General features: G+C 47.0%; 1 protein-coding gene across 2 annotated transcripts in view; it reads right to left on the reverse strand.

Moving 5' to 3' along the window:
• The window catches only part of ZCCHC7 (zinc finger CCHC-type containing 7), a 178,834-nt gene that overhangs the window by 36,728 nt on the left and 123,808 nt on the right, over nt 1-18,298 (reverse strand). For both annotated transcript variants that reach the window (XM_065406629.1, XM_065406628.1), the window contains exon 5: nt 14,535-14,705. In XM_065406629.1, the coding sequence (XP_065262701.1) occupies nt 14,535-14,705 (171 nt within the window). The remainder of the gene's footprint in view (nt 1-14,534; nt 14,706-18,298) is intronic.

An 18,298-nucleotide genomic window follows, 5' to 3' on the forward strand; every position in this document is an offset into this window, starting at 1 on the left:
AATCAACTGAATTATGTAGAAATTGGAAAGGAAAGTAAGGGGTTATTGGGGTCTCACACTTTGTAACACCCACCTACCAAGTACTGTACCTGCAGGGGAGAGGATAAGAACATAAGAATGGCCCTACTGGATCAGACCAAAGGTCCATCTAGCCCAGTATCCTGTCTTCCGACAGTGGCCAATGCCAGGTGCCCCAGAGGGAATGAACAGAACAGGTAATTATCAAGTGATCCATCCCATCGCTCATTCCCAGCTTCTGGAAAACAGAGGATAGGGACACCATTCCTGCCCATCCTGGCTAATAGCCATTGATGGACCTATCCTCCATGAATTTATCTAATTCTTTTTTGAACCCTGTTATGGTCTTGGCCTTCACAACATCCTCTGGCAAGGAGTTCACAAGTTGACTGTGCGTTGTGTGAAAAAATACTTCCTTTTATTTGTTTTAAACCTGCTGCCTATTAATTTCATTTGGTGACCCCTAGTTCTTATGTTATGAGAAGTAGTAAACAACACTTCCTTATCTACTTTCTCGACACCAGTCATGATTTTATAGACCTCAATCATATCTCCCCTTAGCAGTCTCTTTTCCAAGCTGAAAAGTCTCAGTCTTATTAATCTCTCCTCATACCCCTAATCATTTTGTTGCCCCTTTCTGAACCTTTTCCAATTCCAATATATCTTTTTTGAGATGGGGTGACCACGTCTGCACACAGTATTCAAGATGCTTGCTCTAGAGTGCTTTGAGAAAGTGTGGAGGGAGGACCACATAGCAACCTGGCAGATCTCACCATAGGTGGCGCACAGTTTCTTAGAGTGAACAGCAATATGTTTAGGAGCTGTACCTGAGGCTTTGAATGTCTCTGCTATATACATCTTTTATCCCTTGTATGCCCCTTCTACTCCCCTATGATGTTTGGATTCAGACAAATCTTCTGAGAAAGATTATGATGACCTTCAGAAAGGATGACTGGTCATTTTCAAGAACTGCTATGCCCTGGTAGAATACGTATAACGGAGGTTCCACAGAGCGCAGGCCATGCTCTGAAATCCCTAAGGCTGAGGACATGGCATGTAGGCAAGAAACTTCCAGTGAGAAAAGGTCTTCCAGTAAAAACACATGCTGATTGCAAAGACTAGAAGGGTGGTTTATGTGGGCTTGTAGTACACAGTTGAAGATCATGTCAAGAATCTGAGTATTAATGGAGCACTGATGATAGTGGTGGTCCTGAGGAACCTATTTTGTGAGAGTGATTAGAGATTCTCCGGGGTTTGTTACAGCTCAATATACTTACAGCTGTGGACTTGTCTTTCTGAAGTGTTAGCAAGGAGCCGTAGCCATGCCTCCTTGTAGAAATGTTAGAGTGTCCTTTACTTTAAGCTGACTTTGCCCCAAGATGTCTCTTGGGTGCCAATATTTGAATCTCATCCAAGTGATTTGTAGTCATCATCTGTCTGTCTGCTCCAAGATGCTAGGAGAGTGTTTATCACCTTATTCTAATATCTGAGTACACCTACTACTCAGTTTTAGCAGCACTGGATTTTGGTGCAGGGTAAGCTCCTGTTGGAATATGTTCTTTTGTGTTGGGATCTTGAGAGGAGATTCCAGTTACGGCTTAATCAGGCCTGAGGACTGAGACCCGAGAGCTATTGAGAAGGTAACCAAACTCACTAGCTTGTTTGTTTGCAAAGTGTTTGCATCTTCACACTTGCATGGAGAAGGAGGCCCTGAAGCCACTTCTGAAATTAGGTGTCCAGATTTCCCACTTTTAAGTGTGTCTTCCTGATGTAGTATCTTTTGGTTTTCCAACTGGATCTGGATACCAACAGGTCCATCAATGGACTTCCAACCTGCTTTATGATGCTCTGCAAAAACGGCTGGCCCTGACTGCATCCCTTCAGGTCTAAGTGTATCTTGCAGTGCCAGTCAACTCGGGCATTTGTTCTCCTTTGATGCGTAGAATCCTGAGGGACAGAACGAGAGCTTCTGCCCAGGACATGATCCAGGCTTATCGAGGAGGTGTTGCCCTTCAAAGCCTCCTCAGAAAAGGAAAACATTTTTGGAGCCCAGCAATTTTGAGAACAATTTAGAAGACAACGAAAAAAAGAAAAGAAAGATATTTAGAGGTGTTTTTTTTTAAATCCTGTAAAAGGGGGGGCTGATGTCTGCCATCTGTGTCAGTGTGAAAGTCCAGAATTCTGGAGAGCTCTTCCCGAGGGGTGCTTTAAACCCACACACAGAAGAAAAGTTGTGGTCTGCCTCCAGTTGCTGCTGTTAGAAGGAACACCAAACTGTGAAGACTGACACAGAGTGGACAAAGAATAGAGATAATAATGGTTACACCATTTTGTAAGTTCTTAGGATAAAGAAAGGGACTAGGGCAAAAGCCCTATAATCCCTCTCAAAGAAAGCTACCAACTGGGGATGGTGGTAGATATGAGGGTGCTAGGAATACCCGATCACGCTGCCTTTCAAAAGGAATTGTTAGTAGCAATGCCACATTGTGTTACTCAAGAAACCAAAATCTTCTTTAGTGTGGAAAAGTTTAACTAGTAGAGAAGTTGTGGTCTAAAGTATGTCAAAATCTAAACTCTGAAGTTTCAGAATGGCTGTCCAGCTACATTATAAGAATGGTACAGTGTATTTTTTAAATTGTAGTATGATTGACTGTAGCTCTGAAGTGCTCTGACCTAAATGGTCCCTAAAAGATATTTTCCTACCCATTTTGAGGAATTTTCTTGTTCTTCCACAATTCTACTGTTAGAATAATGAATATGTGCTGAAGTACTATCTGTACTAGCTGTGAACAGGTTACTTGATGGAAAACTGAAAAATATGTTTTTAAGTTTCATGTATCTTTTCATTCTGAAATATTGGAAATGTAGGTGTAAGACAGATTTTTTTGAACAGACCTAATTTTGATTCTCTCCCTCAATCATCCACATTCTCTTCATTCTCATCTGATTCTTTTCTACACCTTATATTGCACCTCTCAGAATAATACAGAAGAGTCTCTTATTTCTTATCTTTCCTTACTTCCATATCTTGTCTCACTCTCTACTACCTCTAAGTGTCATTACTGTATCACTCACCTCTTTCTGCACACATCAAGACTAGATGCTTTCCTAAAAGATATGCTCTAGTTCAAATGGGAATTAATTCAGGGAAGTCTTATGGCCTGTGTTATGCAGGAGGTCAGACTAGACGATCACAGAGGTCTCCTTTTGGCCCTATAATCGATGAATCTATATTATTTAGCTCCTTCACAAGTACTCTTCTCCACTGTCATAACCAACCACATCTTAAGTGTATCATCACTGTGTATCGCCCTCTGGTTGTGATCTTGTAGATCTATCCCACTGCTCTACTTCTACATTCAGATTAGTTTCAATTTTGATTATTTTACCAACCTATTTTATTCTGCCCCAAGCTTTCATAGTGTACATCAGAATATTTTAGAACATATCTGATAATTAAATATGTTATAGCAATACATTTATGACATAAGAGATAACGTTCTTTGTTTCAGAGGAATTATACTTTTGCCATAACAATTCATTCTAGAGTAAAAACTGACAAAATCTTTCATCCAGGAAGGAACATTTCAAAAACAATTATGTCTAGTGTTATAATGTATGAGATTAAAAAAAATGTTTCCCCGTTTGTGGCTATTTTGAACTCTCAAAATGAGTTTAATTAAAATATACCTGAATATTCAACTCAGTAGCTACCTTTCATAAAGATTTTAACTACTCCTGTTTAGTACCCATAGCTGTATATACCAGTACAAATTTATGATATTTGGGAACGGATCCAATATTATTAGCAATTTACCATAGAACTACAACACTGTACACAAGATACACACAAACTCCCATTAGCAGTAACATGACTTTTGGGCATATGTATCAAGGGCAGAAAAGACACTATTTATTTTAAACAAATGTCTAAACTATCCATTAAAGAAAAAGAGGGGGGACTTGTGTACTGAACTTTGGACGTAAATAATGATAAAAGGTTGGTGTGCTAACTGAGAAAAATAAGTACCGTCAAACCTGGAGCCAAATCCTGTCTTCAGATGTGTATGCATGACTCCTCCTGAAATCAAAGATAGCCTCACGCCCCAAGCAGCTATAACCTGGAGTTCTTACCTGAAGCTCATCTACTACCCATCCGAGATCAGCATGATTTATGCTTTTCTACATGTTGCTGGTTTGCGTCACAGCAGCCTTATTTAATCATAGTTCTCTATATCGAACATATATTGTGGTATACCACATTAACTGGGCAACCATACAACTTTATGCTAAATTACAGGATAGTGTTTCAGGATAGTGACTGTATCAGCTCATTTCCCCTATCCAGTTATTTTCACTCTCTGTAAGGTCCTTTTAAATTGTAAAGAGTAAGGCGCTTGAATCAAATTAGATAGTTGTTTAGATAAACAAAATATGTGCAGGAAAAAACTCTCACATTTTGAACTCTTTGTAAATTGTTCCCCAACCACCAATGAAGACTTTAAAATCTATTTCATCACTTCGTTACTGTGAGATTTTGCATGGCAAGGTTGAGTGAAACCATGCGTACAGACATTTATACCCTGTGCAACCCAAATGTTACAATTCCATCAGAGAAAGCACTGTTGAGATCAGTAGCAACATTCCAGCTCAAGCTGGTTGTGTCTACAACGATTATAGAATAAAAGAGCAAAGGAGTAAATTTTAGTTGGATTATTTGGCAGCCTGTGCATACGCCCTACATTCATTGTTGTGCCTATGTTACACAGAGTCCCTAAAATATTACTTGTTGAGAAAGTATGGTGATGCTAGAGTGTCTCAAAGAAAAGATCACCAGAATTTTTTTAACATGGGCAAAACAATGTATTTTCCCCTAGCCAACTGGCTGTTAGCTAAAGCTGTAGAGCAAATTCATTTTCTCTTTCTTTCTAAGTGGTCTCGGTGTCACTAGATGGGACAGAACACCATACCCAGGAGGTGTGTGGGTTACACAGTCACTAATATTTTTGTATGTGCATGATGTGATTATGTTGCACTGAGTTAATTTTTAACTCAAATTAACTTTTTATTCACTCTTTCCATTGAGATAAACTGTTTTGTTGTAGAATATATATTTAGAGACCCAATACATAACTCTGTTTCTATATTACCACCAGAAAAAACGGTTACTCACCTTTGTAACTGTTGTTCTTCGAGATGTGTTGCTCATATCCATTCCAATTAGGTGTGCGCGCGCCGCGTGCACGATCATCGGAGAAATTTTCTACCCTAGCAACACCCGGTGGGTCGGCTGTGGAGCCCCCTGGAGTGGCGCCTTCATGGCGCTGGATATATACCCCAGCTGACTCAGCGCCCCCTCAGTTCCTTCTTGCCGGCTACTCCGACAGTGGGGAAGGAGGGCGGGTTTGGAATGGATATGAGCAACACATCTCGAAGAACAACAGTTACAAAGGTGAGTAACCGTTTTTTCTTCTTCGAGTGCTTGCTCATATCGATTCCAATTAGGTGACTACCAAACCTTACCTAGGCGGTGGGGTCGGAGTGAGACATCGCTGAGTGCAGAACCGCTGATCCGAATGCAGCATCGTCTCTGGACTGCTGTACCAGCGCATAGTGAGCGGCAAAGGTGTGGACCGATGACCAAACCGCAGCTCTACAAATGTCCTGGATTGGGACTCGAGCCAAGAAGGCAGTCGAGGAGGCTTGGGCCCTCGTGGAGTGGGCGGTGAGGCGCGGCGGCGGGGCACCGGCCAGGTCGTAGCAAGCACGAATGCAGGACGTGATCCAAGAGGAGACGTTGTGAGGAGACCGGTAAGCCTTTCATCCGGTCGGCCACTGCAACGAAGAGTTGTGTCATCTTCCTAAACGGCTTCGTACGCTCAATATAGAAAGCCAGGGCCCTGCGTACGTCCAAGGAATGCATACACTGGTCTTGACGGGTGGCGTGCGGCTTAGGATGGAAGACCGGGAGAAATATATCCTGGTTCACATGAAAAGGTGAAACTACCTTGGGAAGAAAGGCAGGGTGGGGGCGAAGCTGCACCTTGTCTTTATGGAAAACTGTGTATGGAGGCTCAGACGTGAGCGTCCTGATTTCAGAAACGCGCCTTGCTGAAGTGATGGCTACAAGGAAGGCTGTCTTCCAAGATACGTACAGGAGTGAGCAGGTAGCCAATGGCTCGGACGGGGGCCCTGTGAGCTTGGAGAGAACCAGGTTAAGATCCCACGCCGGAACGGGTTGGTGTTGCTGTGGGTACAGCCGGTCTAAGCCCTTGAGGAACCTGATGACCATCGGGTTAGAGAAGACCGAGGAAGCGAGTTCTCCTGGGTAGAACGCCGATATAGCGGCCAGTGAACCCTGATTGAAGATATCGCCAAGCCCTGCTGTTTCAGAGATAGGAGATATTCGAGAATAAAAGGAATAGACGCAAGGGGGGCGTGGCCTGCTGCTCGCACCAACAGGAGAACCGTTTCCACTTGGCTAAGTAAGCGGTCCGTGTAGAGGGCTTTCTACTGCCCAGCAGAATCTGTTGCACGGGATGTGAGCATTGTAGCTCTGTCCGATTCAGCCATGGAGCATCCACGCTGTAAGGTGGAGCGATTGCAGGTCGGGGTGACAGAGTCGGCCGTGGTCCTGAGAGATCAAGTCTGGGCACAAGGGAAGCGTGATCGGAGTTTGAACCGATAGCTCCAGAAGCGTGGTGTACCAGTGCTGTCTTGGCCAAGCTGGAGCGACTAGAATCATACGTGCCTTGTCTCTGCGTAGCTTGAGCAGCACCCTGTGGACCAGTGGGAATGGAGGGAAAGCATAGAACAGCTGGTCTTTCCACGTTAGAAGGAAAGTGTCCGACAGGGAGCCCGGAGATCGCCCTTGTAGGGAGCAGAACACGTGGCACTTCCTGTTGGCTCGTGATGCGAACAGGTCGACCTGGGGAAATCCCCACCTCTGGAAGATGGAATGGATGATATCCGGGCGAATGGACCACTCGTGCGTCTGGAAGGATCTGCTGAGACGGTCCGCTAAAGTGTTCTGGACTCCAGGGAGGAACGATGCCATGAGATGTATCGAGTGGGCAATGCAGAACTCCCACAGGCGAATGGCCTCTTGGCATAGGAGAGGCGACCGGGTTCCTCCTTGCTTGTTGATGTAGAACATGGCCGTGGTGTTGTCTGTGAGGACTGAGACCGAGAAATGCCTGACAGGCTAGGCGCACCGCCATCAGCTCTCGAACATTGATGTGCAGAGCTAGTTGGGATGTGGTCCACAGGCCCTGGGTATGGTGCTCCCCGAGGTGAGCGCCCCAACCTAGAGATGAAGCGTCCGTGACCAGGTGCAGGGAGGGTTCTGGGGCATGAAACGGCACTCCTGCGCAAACCGCCTTGTGATCCAGCCACCAGGTGAGAGAGGTCAAGACCGAGTTTGGAATCGTGACCACCACGTTCAGCTTGTGTCGATAAGGGCGGTACACTGACGATATCCAGGCCTGCAGTTGGCGAAGCCGAAGTCTGGCATGCCTGGTTACGTAAGTACAAGAGGCCATGTGTCCCAACAGGCCGAGGCACGTCCTTATTGTGGTAATTGGGAAGACCTGGAGCCCTCGGATGATGCTTGTGATGGTGTGAAACCGAGTGTCTGGCAGAAGAGCTCGGGCAAGTCTGGAGTCTAAGACTGCCCCGATAAACTCTATTCTCTGGGTTGGCTCCAGAGTGGACTTTTCTTTGTTGAGTAGAATGCCTAACTCGTGGAATGTTTGCAGTATTATCTGGACGTGAGCTTGAACTTGCTCCCTGGTGCGGCCGTGCACCAGCCAGTCGTCTAGATACGGGAACACCTGTATCCTTTGTCGACGAAGGTATGCTGCCACGACAGCCATACATTTGGTGAACACTCTTGGAGCCGCGGACAAGCCGAAGGGAAGGACGGCAAAATGGTAGTGCACATTGTTTACTACAAATCGAAGGAAGCGCCTGTGCGGGGGGTAGATTGCTATATGAAAATATGCGTCCTTCATGTTGAGGGCAGCGAACCAGTCTCCAGGATCCAGGGAAGGGATGATGGTCCCCAAGGAGACCATGCGGAACTTCAACTTTACTATGAATGAGTCCGCGTAAGTCTAAAATGGGACGCAGACCCCCTTTTGCTTTGGGGATCAGGAAGTAGCGGGAGTAGAACCCCCTGCCCCTTAACTCTGGGGGAACCTCCTCTATGGCCCCCATGGAGAGGAGGCCAAAAACCTCCTGTGTAAGGAGATGCTCGTGAGAAGGGTCCCTGAAGAAGGACGGGGAGGGGGGGTGGGAGGGGAGAAACGAAGAAAACTGGAGAGCGTATCCCCTCTCCACCGTGCGAAGGACCCAACGGTCCAAGGTTATAAGGGACCAAGCAAGGTGGAAACGAGAGAGGCGATCCCGAAAGGAGGGAAATGGATCCTGGGTAGTGGCTGGCGCGCTGTCCTCGGGCGCACCTTCAAAAGTTTTGTCTAGGACCTGAAGGTGGCCTAGGAGGGCCCTGGTTCTGACCGGGTTGAGGGCCGGTCGACCTCCGTCTACCACCTCGTCCCCGCCTTCTGGCGAAATCCTGTCTCGGACGAGGCGGGGGAGGGTAGAACCTTAGCGGCTGGGGCCTAAAGGGCCTGCGCTGGGGCCCTGGGACATGCATCTCCAGGGAGCGCATGATGGTTCTCGAGTCCTTGAGGCTCTGCAAACGAGAGTCCGTCTTGTCCGAGAACAATCCCTGGCCCTCGAACGGTAGATCCTGCAGGGTCTGCTGCAGTTCTGGCGGTAAGCCCAAAACCTGGAGCCAGGAGACGCGTCGCATGGCTATGCCCGATGCTAGTGTCCTGGCGGCGGAGTCCGCTATGTCCAGGGAGGCTTGTAAGGAGGTCCTAGCCACCTTCTTACCTTCCTCCACTAAGGCCCCGAACTCCTCTCTTGAGTCCTGGGGAACCAACTCTTTGAATTTACCCATGGAGTTCCATGAGTTGTAACTGTAGCGGCTCAAGAGTCCCTGTTGGTTCGCGGCTCTGAGTTGCAGACCCCCCGCCGAGTACACTTTACGCCCGAACAAATCGAAGTGTTTAGCGTCCTTCGATTTGGGCGCTGCCGCCTGCTGGCCATGACGCTCCCTTGCGTTCACCGAGGACACGACTAGTGAACACGGAGGAGGGTGCGTGTATAAGTATTCATAGTCCTTGGAGGGGACGAAGTACTTTCTCTCTACCCCTCTGGCAGTGGGTGGAATGGAGGCAGGGGTTTGCCATATGGTATTGGCATTAGCCTGAATCGTATGAATCAGTGGTAACGCCACCCGGGATGGGGCATCCGCCGACAGGATGCTCACCACCGGATCCTGCACCTCTACTATCTCCTCCGCCTGGAGGTCCATGTTACGTGCCACCCTACGTAATAGGTCTTGGTGGGCACGAAGTTCTATTGGGGGCGGGCCTGAGGCTGTTGTGCCCGCCACCGCCTCATCCGGGGAAGATAAGGAGGATGCCTCCGGGGGCAAGGGATCCAAATGAGGGTCCGGTTCTAAGGGTCCCTGATGCGGAGGATCTCCTGCCCCGGGGTCTGGGGCCTGAGGTGATGTAGGCACGGGAGCCTCCATGCCCCCTGCGTGAGGACGGGAGATGGTGGCCTCCGGGACTCTGGGCTCGGATTGTGCCGAGCGAGAGGCCGATGGTGGAGCCCCTTGCGCCTGATGATACGCCCACGGGGTCCAGAAAGACCAATGCGTAGGGTCCTGCGGAGGGTCCTCTGCCCCCTCCTGCCAGGGACCCAGGTCAGCGGCAGCCTGACCCTGAGCAGGGTATGCTGATCTGGAAGCCCTGTCAGATGAGCGAGACGCTGATCTCGAGGGCCAGGGCAGTGCCGAACGCGGCTGCATCGGCTCGGTCCGGTACGGTGCCGATCGGTGCCGGTCCATAGGCGAGCGGTCCCTGCGCGGTGCCGGTGAGCAGTACCGTGATCGAGAGCGGTGCCGCTGGCCATGTCGGTGCCGAGATCCGGATCTGGACCGAGATGAAGAAGACCGCCTGTAGACATGGTGCCGGGAGCGGCCCCTCGAACTGGAGCGGCGCTCGTACCGGTGCCGAGAACTACGCCTAGACTCCGATCGGTACCGATGGTCCTGACGGTGCCAAGACGTAGATCGGTGCCGTGAAGAAGACCTAGGCCGCGAGTACGACCGGTGCCAGGGTGAAGGTCGGGGCCGGGACTGCGAGCGGCGTCGGGACCTGCTCCGAGACCTGGAGCGGTGCCGCGAGTCCACGCTCGGAGACGGCGGACGTACCAGGGCAGGCTTGCCCCTGGATTGCACGGTCCAAAGAGCAGGCGGTGCTGCGGGCTGAGATGGCGCCGGCTCTGTGAGGGCGATGAGGTCTTTCGCCATCGCAAAGGTCTCCGGAGTAGATGGGAGACAGGGCTCCACCACCGAACGGGGCGGTGAGCCAGTCCGCACTGGACTCAACGGCCCTACCCCTGGTGCCGGAGTCAACGGTGTTGAAGGTACCTGCGCCTTCTGGTGCTCTAGAGGCGGACGCGGCTCTACCACCGGTGCCGGGGGAGCCGGTGCCTATAGGACAGCGGCCTCCTGTGTCTTGCGGGGTCTCTTATGTCCCGGAGACAGGGAACGGCGCCGAGGGAGGACGGTGCCGTGAGGCCTTATCCGCGTCTGCTCGCGGTGCAGTACCGGTAGGTGCCGCAGGGGCGCTGCGCACCGAGACGCTCGGTGCCAGAACTTGGCACGCCGAGGGAGGATCTGGGCTAAGTGCCGCCTCCATGAGGAGCTGCTTGAGTCTAAAGTCCCGCTCCTTTTTGGTCCTGGGTCTGAAAGCCTTACAGATTTTGCACTTATCTGTCTGGTGAGACTCTCCTAAGCACTTCAGACATGAGTCGTGAGGGTCTCCCATTGGCATAGGCTTAGCACAGGACGCGCACGGCTCAAAGCCAGGAGCCTTGGGCATGAGCCCGGCTATGCGCCGGGGGAAAAGGGGGGAGAAATAGCCCCCTTAACCCCCGCTAACTATTTACAACTATTTACAATAATGAACTATTAACAACGACTAATCTAAAGAATATAACTACAACTATAACTACAACTATCTATAAGAACTAACAGGTTAAGCTAGGGAGAGTGGAGAACAGCTATGCCGCGCTCCACAGTTCCAACGACCATCAAGGGGCGGTAAGAAGGAACTGAGGGGGCGCTGGGTCGGCTGGGGTATATATCCAGCGCCATGAAGGCGCCACTCCAGGGGGCTCCACAGCCGACCCACCGGGTGTTGCTAGGGTAGAAAATTTCTCCGACGATCGTGCACGCAGCGCGCGCACACCTAATTGGAATCGATATGAGCAAGCACTCGAGGAAGAACTTAGTCTTCTAGTGGTACATTCTTAAGTACATTCCGCTTTTGTATGTCTTTGTGATTAGGGCTGAGAGATACACACTCTTGCAAAATGGTCGCTTTCATTGCATGCATGACACTGCACTCCTTAGGCTGTATAATTTTGCATCATGGTGTGGTTGTCTTGACGTTTATTTGCAAACAAGTCTAGTCTCTACCATTTGTTTAGACTTGTATACTGTCTGTGTGTCTTGGGTTATAGGTCTAATTAAATGACCCGGCCCCCGGTTTGCTAACACTTTCACTTCAGAAGGACAATTTTCAATAAACTTGCAAATATCCTCTATTCTTTGAAAGATCAAGTCCTTTTCTTGCAACTATCTGCTTTGACCCTTTATACCACTAATAAATTGGTCTCCAAAAAGTTCACCTGTTAAGTGTCCAAATTCACATGACTTTGCTTTCTTACACAGGTCTGTAATATAATGGTCAGTGGTTTCACCTGGCCGCTAGTTGCCTGTACAGAAAATGTGCCTTTGCCCGACATTCTTGAATGAATCCTCAGTATTTTTATAACTTTTGAATTGCTCTGTCTAGCAGTTTGCATCTCCCGATGTGCTCCCACAAACTTATTCACTTCTTTTACCCTTGATACTTAATGTGGGATAATGATTTACCTGCTAATATATCCACACTGACTGCTTTCACTTATTAAAAAAATGCAAACTAATTATTGATCCCACAAATACACTTTTATTTAAGGTTGTATATCCTCAAAAATTTGCACAAAATACCACAGTGTATATGTTTTTATTGAGTGTTTTTTTTCCCAATCAACAAAATATGTGGAAAAAACTCCACTGCTTTGCTGCCTGACCTGGAGCCTGATGCTGACAAATGCCTGGTAGGGTGATAAAATGAACAGTACATCTTTTACAAGAATCTCTTTACCTGGACTGTGACTATGTTGAAGAAGGGGGGCATTTTCATATGCTCATTTGACAAGAGAGATCTGGAAGGTCAAAGGGGAATGGCTTGAGATACTTTGGTTACAGACAAAGGGTGGTTAAGATTTCAGAAATTATGTTTTATGAGGTGAGGTATGGAGTTCAATATTTGTTCTAAGTACCTTTTCTCTCTCTATCTTAAGACATGGAGGCAACAGGGAATAATGCATATTCATCGATCCAAGGCTTAAAAGGACCGTTGTCTGACCTCCTGTATAACACAGGCCAGAGAACTTCCCCAAATAATTCCCAGAGCTGATCTTTTAGAAAAACATCCCATCTTGATTTAAAAATGGTTAGTTATAGAGAATCCACCAGAACCCTTGGTAAGTTGTTCCAATGGTTAATTACTGTCAAAAATGTATGCCTTATTTTCAGTCTGAGTTTGTCTTGTTTTACTTCAAACCATTGGATCATGCTATACCTTTCTCTGTTAGACTGAAGAGCCCATTATTAAATATTATTAAATATTCCTGATGTAGGTACTTATAGACTGTAATCAAGTCACTCCTTAACCTTCTCTTTGTTAAGATAGAAGGAAGGGGTTGATTGGCAATGCTGATCAGACTGTACACCCCAACTGGTATGAGTAGTGCTGATCTTGTACGTAGCAACAGTGCAATTCTGAATGACATTGGTGAAAATGACGGACACTGAAAGATGGATTTAATGTAGCTCTTACTAATATATTGTAAGGATTAAGATAAAGATATCAATAGATTTCAGACCAGAAATATTTCTCTCCTTATACTGTACTGGTCTTTTGACATTTGAACGATACAAGACAGAAGAACTGTTCAGTCTCTTTATAATTTTTCTCCCACACCATATACAGTATGCTTGTCTGGGGAGAAGCACATAATTCACCTCATTTGTCACCATCTTCCCTCTTTCACGGTTCATATAAAAGTTTACAGGTGACTGTGGCAGAAATCCAAACCTGCACACAAGAACTGAATGTATATCCACAACTGAAAAGCACGCAGAGTGTAAGCTGAGTAATTCAAATAAACTGTTTCTAAACATCTTCCTTTAACATTACTATTTTACTGAGAGATAACATTTAGATAATATTTACGTGGGAAAAAACTGTATTATGTCCTATTACCCGGCTCAGGTATACTTGTCATATGAAATGCATAAGGTAATGTACATACCAAACCAAGATATAGACTAACTTAAGTTTCTACTGATGCTTTTATAACAACATAGGAATAGGGAGTAGTATCAGAATAACACACGGCTATTTACTGGCTTTTGGTGGGTAGAAGCTGTCCTCTGCATCTTTGCTGGAGCACTTGGGACATCTGATGTCCCCTCATTTTAAGCCATCATCACTGATGAGGACCCATGCATTTTCCCCAGTCTTCTGGTTGAGTACAATTGGATGAAATTCCAGTGAGAGCCCCTCACTACCTCTCTCAGCATGGACACTAGTGAATTGTGCAAGACACTCGTTCCTTAATCAGGGGAAAGTGCTGATTCTGCTGTACCCCCAAATTCCTCCCAGCCTATGGAACAAAAGTCTGGAGAACTGTCATTATATATTGAGCATTAAATACTATACATCTATACACGCCCACCCACTCCCACACCAATTGAACATATATTTGCATTCCTCTGTCTTGATGCCTGTTATGACTTAAATTGAAATGTCTTGCTTATTGCATTTTTATATCTTTTTTGAAAATTATTTTCTAAAAATGAAATCAAAACTCAACAAAACCATCTGTGCTCCACTTGTTCAACTTTCAAATCTTTCTATCCAAAGTGTGAAAGAATCACATACAATATCTTTATACACCTTCCATGGGGCTAAATGATGCTTCCCTGGGCATTTCTCACCACACTTGCTGCACAGATTTAGGAAGAAAAACATTTATGTGAGCAAGTAATTGATGTACAAACTAAACTGGAACACAGAACTGCATCACAGCAAACAGCAGGGCTTACAATGCCACATTTTGCTAAATTCTGGCCTCATTCCTCATGGAAACTATGATACTATATAGACAGATACTCAAATATATTTTTATATATGTATAAATGTGCGCCCACTGTGTAATAGAAGGTTAAAAACAGATGGTTAGAACATCAAGTTTTACCCCGCATAACATTTATTGACAAAGGTGGACATGGGCTAACGATTGCTAAACGTTCTACTCACATCAGCATAATGGCCTTTCATATCACAGCGGTTACAATGTTTATGCCAATAAGCTCTCTCAAGGCACTCCCTAGAACAGTGTCCAGGCAAACAGCAGTTTAAACAAAACCGTGCTGGGCAGGTATTTTGTAGGTGATCTCTCTCTGCACACAGGCAACAAGGGGGGATTTTCTATGGAGAAATAGAGAAAGAAGGATCTTAGGTGAAAACATTTCAACTGTTTAAAGTATTTAAAAAATAATGACTGGTGAAACACAAACCAAAATGAGCGCAACCCCCCACAAATCATAATGTTCATAATTATGTATTCTCAGCTGGGATAGTAAGATTATAGTGTTTCTTCAAGATTTCTTACTTCTTAAACAAGAGAAATACAAGCGAACGCAATTCCATATACAGTACTTCCTGCTCCTTGTTTCTTCTCAAGTTTCATGAATTACTGCATACACTTGTACTACTTTCAACGAAACAACAATAATCATGCTAAGAGGAAAGGAACATTTTGATTTGAGACAAACTTTTCATACCTGAACACTGTGTGCTCAAATTTTGGATACAACTTGTATGAAAGATGTGTAAAATGCATGTAAGATGTGAAAGATGTGTAAAATCAAGTTGGTTTATATTTCCTTTTTTAAAATACTGTTTTAAAAAATGAAAAAGCTGTCTCTCTTAGTGGCATGCTGTGATATGTAATACAATGGACTCTAACGATTCGCCTCTTTATCTATGTCAGTGGTTCCCAAACTTGTTCCGCCGCTTGTGCAGGGAAAGCCCCTGGCGGGCCGGGCCGGTTTGTGTACCTGCCGCATCCGCAGGTTCGGCCGATCGCGGCTCTCAATGGCTGCGGTTCACTGCCCCAGGCCAATGGGGGCTGCTGGAAGCGGCGTGGGCCGAGGGACGTACTAGCCTCCGCTTCCAGCAGCTCCCATTGGCCTGGAGCAGCGAACCGCAGCCACTGGGAGCCGCGATTGGCCGAACCTGCGGACGCGGCAGGTACACAAACCGGCCCGGCCCGCCAGGGTCTTTCCCTGCACAAGCGGCAGAACAAGTGTGGGAACCACTGATCTATGCCATAAAAGTGAATGTTCATACTTTTGAGATTCCCATGTATGCGTACTAGTGCATTTATGGAGTTATAAAATCAAACTATTGAAAGCCTGTTCTGAAGCGGTGTCCATTTTAAGCTAATTTCTCTAATGACTGAGTCTGTTATTTGAGGCTCAAATGGCCACTGGATGGGAATGACTGATAGTCACTGAGAAACTGGTTTTACATAGACACGCCCATAGACTTGGAATAGGAAGCAGTCTCAGAAGGTGTAGGCTTTGCAAAATTCTCAGAGCTTTTACAGTCTTTTCTGTTGGGAGTGGTTAAGTCACGCTCAATAGAGACTGCAGCCATTTCCACATAATATTTTACATAGTAGGTGTTTTTAAAAAAAAAACTAAAAACTTTCCCTGTTTGTTTTGTTGAAATTTGAGCTGTTTGAGGTCACATTTAATTTCATATTTTCTATGGCCTGGTCTACACTAGGCTTTTATGTCGAATTTAGCGCCGTTACATCGAATTAACCCTGCACCCGTCCACACCACGAAGCTATTTAGTTCGACATAGAGCTCTCTTAAATTCGACTTCTGTACTCCTCCAAAACGAGAGGAGTAGCGCTAAATTCGAAATGGCCATATCGAATTAGGCTAGGTGTGGATGGAAATCGACGGTAATAGCTCCGGGAGCTATCCCACAGTGCACCACTCTGTTGACGCTCTGGACAGCAGTCCGAGCTTGGATGCTCTGATCAGCCACACAGGAAAAGCCCCGGGAAAATTTGAATTCCTTTTCCTGTCTGAGCACTTTGAATCTCATTCCCTGTTTGGACAGCGTGGCGAGCTCAGCAGCACTGGCAACGATGCAGAGCTCTCCAGCAGAGATGGCCATGCAATCTAATAGAAGGAGGGCCCCAGCATGGACTGATCGGGAAGTCTTGGATCTCATCGCTGTGTGGGGCGATGAGTCCGTGCTTTCAGAGCTGCGCTCCAAAAGACGGAATGCAAAGATCTACGAGAAGATCTCTAAAGCCATGGCAGAGAGAGGATACAGCCGGGATGCAACGCAGTGCCGCGTGAAAATCAAGGAGCTGAGACAAGGCTACCAAAAAACCAAAGAGGCAAACGGACGCTCCGGATCCCATCCCCACACATCCCGTTTCTACGAGGCACTGCATTCCATCCTAGGTGCGGCCGCCACCACTACCCCACCACTGACCGTGGACTCTGAGGATGGGATATTGTCCGCGGCAGGTTCCTCGTCGGACATGTTAGCGGACGGGGAAGATGAAGAAGGAGATGAGGAGGACGAGGCAGTCGACAGCGCTGGCACCGCTGATTTCCCCGACAGCCAGGAGCTCTTCATCACCCTTACCGAGATCCCCTACCAACCGTCCCCATCCCTTACCCCGGAGACAGAATCAGGGGAAGGATCAAGCAGTGAGTGCTTTAAATATCTAAACATTTATTTTTACAAGAACTGGAATATTTATAATATTAACAATGGCTGTTTATTCAAGTGCTTAAACATGTAAACAATTATCTGCAAAAAAACTGGAATATTTACAATCGTAACAAAGGGTTTTTCATGATTTGTCTGCCTTAGGCTCTTCACAATTTAGTCCCAAGTATTTAAAATTTTTTTTACAATGTCCGGTAAGTCATGATTATGCTGCCCAAGACGCTCCACTCTTTAGTCCCAGTGCACCTACGCGAAAATCCGGTCAATATGGCCGGGGATGGAGGCGAAATCCTCATAGGAGAACTCCTCGTAGGTCTCAAGAAGGTACATTTCCAGCCTGTTCATCAGGTTCCTGGGTAGGGCGATCTTAGTGGGCCCTCCGTGGTAGGACACGTTACCGCGCCACGACACCATCAGATAGTCTGGTATCATCGCCCTGCAGAGCATAGCGGCAAACGGCCCTGGTTTCTGAAGGCTTTCTCGAAACATCCTTTCCCTCTGGGACTCCGAGATCCTCAGCAGGGTGATGTCGCTCATTACGCCCTGCTTTGAATTAGGGAGGGGAATGTTAGTATTGGGACTGCTTTACAGCCACGCGGTGGAGGGAGAGGGGCAGCATACAGGGATCTTTCCCTGGAACAGCCGCGAGGGGGTGGGACAGGGGCATAGTTCATGCTGTCCTGATTGCTGGCAGCAGAGACTGGCATTGCTTTCAATGTGAAAGGAGGCCAGTGCTACTAGTACAGTTTTAAGCAGCCAGAAGTCTACGGCTTACCATGATTGCACGCTACAGAAGTTCAGGTGTCCTGCCACGCTTCTCAGATAACTGCAAGACCACTGCAGGACCCCAGGCACTGAAGGCGATGGCCGAAAATTCGACCTTGTCCTGAGTGCGCATGTGAGAGGTGCAGTGCATGGTCTTGTTCACAGAGAAAGACTAGGTTCTTTGTACACAACTTCATTTATCTGTCTCAGGAATTCACTCCATTTTTCCCATTCACACAGACACATCTGCGACTGTCTCCCAACCCAGCCTGTCAGCACACTCCCAGAGGCTAGCGCAGATTAGGAGGAGGAAGAAGAAGACGCGGGAGGACATGTTCTCAGAACTAATGAGCTGTTCCCGAGCCCAGGCAGCCCAGCAGACACAGTGGAGGGAGAACTTGTCCCAAATGCACCGAGCAGTCATGGAACGGGAGGAGAGGTGGCGTCAGGAGGACCAGCAGGCTACTGAAAAGCTGCTTGGACTTCTGAGG

The sequence above is a fragment of the Emys orbicularis genome, chromosome 6 (genome assembly GCF_028017835.1).
Source record: "Emys orbicularis isolate rEmyOrb1 chromosome 6, rEmyOrb1.hap1, whole genome shotgun sequence".
Lineage (NCBI taxonomy): Eukaryota > Metazoa > Chordata > Testudines > Emydidae > Emys > Emys orbicularis.